The sequence below is a fragment of the Tiliqua scincoides genome, chromosome 8 (genome assembly GCF_035046505.1).
Source record: "Tiliqua scincoides isolate rTilSci1 chromosome 8, rTilSci1.hap2, whole genome shotgun sequence".
NCBI classification, from domain to species: domain Eukaryota; kingdom Metazoa; phylum Chordata; class Lepidosauria; order Squamata; family Scincidae; genus Tiliqua; species Tiliqua scincoides.
This window is the reverse complement of record NC_089828.1, coordinates 33,219,145-33,225,498: the sequence shown is the minus strand read 5'-3', so window position 1 is coordinate 33,225,498 and position 6,354 is coordinate 33,219,145. Positions and strand designations below refer to the sequence as shown.

The window sequence follows — 6,354 nt, the reverse complement described above, 5'->3', positions numbered from 1 at the left end:
ACTTACTTCTGAGTAGACATGTATAGGATTGGGCTGTTAGAATCTTGAAAATGACACAAGAGAGGTAACATAGAAAGGGAAGATTTGACAGGGTCAAACAGGGAAAGAAATGAAAATTTAAATGAAAATGTAAATTTATGTTACAGCATAAACAACATAATAATAATAATAATAATAATAATAATATACAGTATTTATATACCGCCTTTCTTGGTCTTTATTCAAGACTTTATTCAAGGCGGTTTACATAGGCAGGCTTATTAAATCCACGCAGGGATTTTTACAAATTGAAAGAAGGTTCTTTCTTTCAAGAACCACTACATTCAAGGTGTTACACTCCGATCTGGTTTAACATTCTGGCCTCCATCCTCCCACGCTCCGAGCAGATGGAACAGCTCAGCTGCAGCTTGCCAGCTGCTTCAAGGTCGCACGGTGCCGGTGGCCTCGAACTGGCGACCTTGTGGATGTTAATCTTCAGGCAAATGGAGGCTCTACCCTCTAGACCAGACCTCCTGCCCATAAATAAACATTTATTTATGTTAAATAAATAAACATTTATTATAACCCCACCATCACAAATGCATTTTATATTTTATTCATATAAATTTATATATAATATACATAATATACATATATTGCATCACTAGTAAGACATCTCACTAGTAAAGTGTCTATTTTTAAGTATGAACAGGAGGGGAGTATGTGTATAGCACAGATTTTCAACGGTTACATTTGAATTCTGAATCTCTGCCAGATTTTGCATTAGCGGGAAAGAAATAAAGTAGAATCAGAATGCTTTTGGTTCCAAAATTTTCAATAGTGAATTTATATTTCAAAAAATCACAAATGCTCTTCCACAAGTGCTCTTCCTTTGTTGACCTGATTTAGTTCCTAATCATGATCCTGGAAGGACTCCAAACTTTGAGGGTTTGTTTTTTTTACAGATGTTGGAGATAGCAGCCAGATTTTTTTTTCTCCTCAGCTAGAACTGCTGACACAATTTCAACTGCTACTCAGGCACCTCCTTTGCAATGTTCTGTACCAGCAACTGCAGAGAGCATCTGCCAGCACGTTCCGAGTGTCCCTTTCCCCCTCTTCTGCAATGTACACTCCTCCCTGCTTGGAAGCCATGTGATGAAAATTCAAATTGGCTAACTGGAATAGCATCCTTTTGGCAATCCAAATGACAAAAGCTTTTGTGGCACTTCAAGGATTAAAAGATTGATTTACCACTTACATTGCTTTAAACGTTTACTCAAAAGTCAGTCCCACTGTGTTCAATGTGCCATACTCACAGGTAAATATTATAGGATTGCAGCCTTATTCTGCTTTTGCTGGTACCTTTATCATCACAATCTACCAGTCTCCTAATCTATGTACATTACTAGTGTAATTACTAGTTGAAATAAAATCCCATCACCAACCCTGGATCACACCACAGTGCAGTTGCCATATCACCTGCATTTACCTTAAGAAAACAGTCACCTTCCAAAGCAGAATAACCAGTTAAACCTATGTTATTAAAACAGACCATCACTTGCAAGGCAAGGGTCACAACAAAGGTTGAACAACTGGTTGCAGGGCATTTTTAATTCCAATGGCCACATAGAATTATTTCCCAGCAAGAAATCATCTAATGAATCCAAGGAGATTAGATGAAGCAAACTTCTGGTTATATAAATTTCTGGATCCTAACACCCTGATGCCTCAGTCTTTTTAGCTGCAATCCTATCCACATTTACCTAGGAGTAAACCCCATTGACTATAGTGGGACTTACTTCTGAGTAGATATGCCTGGGATTGGGCTCTGAGGCTGCAACTCTGTCCCCACCTGAGAGTAAATGCCATTGGTTAAAATGGGGATAAGAATAGGCCCTCAGTTTGGCTGTACTTGTCGTAAGAGGCAACTAAACAGCCACCGGGTAGATGGGACTCGTTAGCCTGGGAAGGCAGCTCATCTGAGAGAAGGAAAACTCTGATCCCAAACCTCCACTGCCTTGTGGCTACATCCAGTTAAGGAAAAGGCTTCAGGAGTCAACCTCGAGGCAAAATCAGGAGCCGGAGTCCCTGAGGCAGTTCATGGCTGAACACATTTACGTTCTGGCAACTCCTGCGACGCCACTGGAACCAACCGTATTGGCTTCTGCCTTTCCATTGGACCATTTCAGTGACGAGGAGAGGGGGGATTTGCTGCATGGGTAACAGCCTATCCTCCGTACCTACTTTACCCAGGCTTCGCGTACTGGAGAGGACACTGTTCCAGAACCACCATTCAGAATACCATAGTCTTCCGAGACTAAAGGATGCCAACATCTGAGCAGAAATGCATAGGATTGGGCTCTTGGGCTACAATCCTACACACACCTTCCTGGGACCCACTGGAGTCCTTGGAAAAGCAGCCTGTGAGCTTTTTGAAGTGCTTTTTGAAAGACTCCAGTGGGGAGGCTCTGCCTCAACTGCCTCACAGGTGGCAATGCTTTTCCAAGGACTCTGGTGGGGAGGCTCTGCCTCACCTGTGGCAATGCTTTTCCAAGGACTCCGGTGAGGAGGCTCTGCCTCACCTGCTTCCCCAACCCCGCACGTCCCTGATACAGCCACACACACTGATCTGTGCGAGCCTGAGGTAGCAGGGCGTGGAGCCCTGACTGGGCACGTCCAGCCCTTTCCTTGACGAAGCCCCCACCGCCCCAAGGCGTTGTTCTCAGTCGACCCTCCCTCCTGTGGACCCTCTCACGCCTCCCCCTCGAGGAAGCGTGAGACGGGGGTGAGCCCCTTGAAAGCCCACAAGCGCGCGACCGTGAGCGAGAAAAAAAACGCAGCGCGCACGCGCGCCCGATCCCTCAGCTGAGGGCAACTGAGGACAAGAAAGCGCGCGCTCCATCAGGCGAGGTGAGCTATGCGCGCGCCCCCAACCGCCCGCGCATGCGCGTTCTCACTCGTCAAGCGAGAACCGCGCTCTTTCTTCCCCCGCACAGGCGCGCGCGCGCGCGCGCTGATTGGTTGACTCGCGCGCGGTCCATGTCCCCGCCCCCACTACCTTGGAGATGAAAAGCTTCGGCCGGAGAGAACGAAGCCACGCTCACTGTCCCCTTCCACGCGCCGCACGCGCGCGCTACGTCCCGCCCCCACACCTCTCAGTACCTACCTGCGCATGCGCGGTCCCCTCAGTTAGCCCCTCCTCCCCTGCCTCGCGCCGCGTCTCCCGGTAGCCCAAAGAGCAGAATCAGGATATGTTGTAGGTTGGCGTCGCCCGCCCGCGCCGTTTCTTCTTCACCTTTCTTCTTCCTACTCTGTCCCCCTAGCAGCCCCTCCCTTCTTTGACGCCGGTGGGGGCGGCCCAAAATGGCGGCGCTGCTGCTCCTGAGGAGGGGAAGAAGAAGAGCCTTCCCGGCCGGGCGCGAGCAACAATAGAGGAGGAAGGAAGGAGCGGCGCTCGCTCGCTCGCTCTCGCCCCCCCGCTCTGTGGTAGTTCCTCCCCCCTCAGTCGGTCCCTGACGCCCCGTCTAGCATGGTGCGGGTCCGCCGCCGCCTGCCCCCCCGCCAGCCCGACCTGACCTGACCGCGCTCGCTCTCCCCGCCTGCCGCCCGCCCGCCAGCATGGGCGAGAGGCTGGAGCTCCGGTTGAAGTCGCCCGTGGGAGCCGAGCCGGCCGTCTACCCCTGGCCCCTGCCCGTTTACGTGAGTAGATGGCGGCTGTGGGGGAGGGTTGAAGCGTGACGTCAGTGAGGGGTGCACCTAGAGGGTGCCATGTGGAGGTGGGGGCGGGGGCTCCTCTGGGGAAGGGGGGGCTGTGTTGAGGGCAGTGGGGAGGGGTGCAGGGATCTGGGATGGGTGGGGATGCAGGTGAGGCAGGGCCTCCCTACCGGAGTCCTTTGAGAAGTGCCACTGCTGTGTAAGGCACCCGAGCACCCACAACCCATGGGGCCTGGGGTTCAGCTCCACAGTAGGTTGTGGGTGCTTGGTTGCTTCATATTGCAGTGGCACTTCTCGAAGGACTCCGGTGGGGAGGTTCTGCCTCACCTGTAGAGTGTGTGGGTTGTGGGTGCTTGGGTTCTCACATGGCGGCACTGCTTTTCAGAGGACCCTCGTGGGGAGGCTCTACCTTACCTGCCTCCCCACCCACCACAAGCAAGTGGGTTGAGGTTGCTTGGGTGCCTCACATGGTGGCGGCGCACAAGGACTTTGGTGGGGAGGCTCTGCCTCACCTGCCTCTCCACCCACCACACATCCCTGAGGTGAAGGGGTAGGGGGATGTTATGTAGTCACAATTTGGCTTGTTTGAACCCCACTGGGGGCAGATAGGGGACCCTGCTGGGAAGAAGTCATGAAGGGGAATGGAGTGTTGTAGTGACCCACTGGAAACATTTGGGGAGAGTTGGATGGAGGAATGGGATGTTGGGTGTGATGTGAAGGGAGTCTGGAGTGGAAAGCATGGGGTATTATATGGGAGAAAGTGGGTCTGGTGGGAAATTAGGGGATGTTTGGTTATTATGTGTGTATGGAGGGTTGGGTCTGTGGTGTCATCTAAGGAGGAGGGGGTTTTGGAGGGGAAGTTTTTATATGTGGGAGAAATTAGAGGTTGTTATGGAGTAGGAGTGTGACCACCACTACCCCTAGAAATTGTGGAGGTATTTAGGTAAAAGAGGAAAACAGGGTAGGTGAAAAGGTCATTGTTTGTATTAGTGAGGCATGAGGGGGTGGGGAAAATGACATGTGCTTTCTGAGGTTCAGGAGTGGTGCCTGAAGGTACTTTGCTGGAGGATGGAATTGTGAGAATATTGTGTGAAAGGAAAAGGTAGAATGGGAAGTTTTTTTGAGAGGTGGTGGAGAAACTGGAGTGTTATGAGTTGAATGTGTTACCACCATAATTCCTAGTGGAGGTTCAGTCCTTCCCCCACTTTTCCTTTTTCTAAGACACACATCTGAGTTAAACATGGATAAGAGGTGCACTTCAGATGCACCCTTATTTCTCATCTGAAATTTACCAGAACGCCATTATGTGTTATCTCTGTCCTAGATGCTCAGTATGTCCCTGTATCCTTGTTTGACCTCCCACATAACCTTTCCATGAAGTGTCCTCCTTTTCTGGGTATTGTCTTTCCCTGAAGGATCCCCATTTTAAGTTGGCCATTTGACCCTGCGCACACCCAAAGATTGTTGAAGAATTCTTTGTGTGTGCCCCTTCATGCTTCCAAGAAGTCTGTCTCTGTTTTGTGCACTCTAAGATATTCCCCAGGGTCCCTTCCCTTCGATATTTCTTGAAAAGTCCTATATGAGAGGAGCTGTTTTCATCCTGGGTAACCCTTGCTCTAGGTCAGGGGTGTCAGTCGTAAGGCCTGGGGGCTGGATGTGGCCCCTGTAAACTTTTTATCCAACCCTCAGGCTCTTGGCTGCTGAGCAGTACTGAGGTGTTACTGCTGAACAGCAGCCCATGTGAAAATTGGGTTTTCCCATATCTTGAAATATAAAAAAGATTTGCATGTTTTTTCTCCTACCATTTGCAGTTAATAAGCTTCCATATAACAAAGTGTTGATTTCTGGCCATTAGCTGCTTAATGATGTCACTGCCTGCTTAGTGACATAACTTCCGGCCCCCAGCAGGCACCCTGAATGCTAACTTCGGCCCTCTGTATTAAAGGAGTTTGACACCCCTGCTCTAGGTGGCCTCCCTATTTGAAGGGTACACGCACTTTCTCACTTAAACTAGCATCCTGTATTAAGTCAACCCTTCTGTATCTTGTTAGACTTTTCCCTACCTCCTTTTTCCATTGGACATCTTGCCTTCTACTGTGTCCTTCATGCCTTCTCATTCCTGGTTTCTTGCCCTTTATCTTCTCTTTCACCCTTTCTCATTTATTTGTGGGCTTTTGCATTGATATTTTTTCTCCTTTATCTGCATTCTCTCTCAACAGAAACCTGAGGCCTCTGGCTATCTTGTGTTCTTTCATTCTTGCTCCACTCTTAAGCTTATTGCCTTAATGGAAATGAGTCTTAGGCCAGTGGTTGAGTGCATGCTTTGCATGCAGGAGGTCCCAGGTTTGATCTCTGGCATCTTGAAAGAGCCCAGGATCTGAAGCCCTGGAGAAATTTTGAGTTTCAGTCCTTGTAGGTAATACTGAGTCACTTGAACCAATGATCTAACTTAATAGAGGAAAACTTGATAGAGGTTCATGTATCAGCCATTGTCTTTGGGGGCTCTCCTCAGTGTGGCAGGGCTCTCCTCACCTCTCCTATCCGAACATTGAGCTTCTAATTTCCCAAATGATCAACTGGATGCAATGACCACCAGTCTTCCACGAGTTCAGGACACTGAGCTGTTTCTGTTTTGGTTTTTCACCAGTTTTTCCTTCTCCT

The 6,354-nt window shown here is 49.4% G+C and overlaps 1 protein-coding gene across 2 annotated transcripts in view; it reads left to right on the top strand.

Moving 5' to 3' along the window:
• The first annotated feature begins 3,214 nt into the window (after window positions 1-3,214).
• The window catches only part of DOT1L (DOT1 like histone lysine methyltransferase), a 79,493-nt gene continuing 76,353 nt past the window's right edge, over window positions 3,215-6,354 (top strand). The window contains exon 1 of one of the 2 annotated variants that reach the window (XM_066635682.1): window positions 3,215-3,678. In XM_066635682.1, the coding sequence (XP_066491779.1) occupies window positions 3,598-3,678 (81 nt within the window). In that variant the 5' untranslated portion in view covers window positions 3,215-3,597. The remainder of the gene's footprint in view (window positions 3,679-6,354) is intronic. The other variant, XM_066635683.1, reaches the window with a different exon arrangement.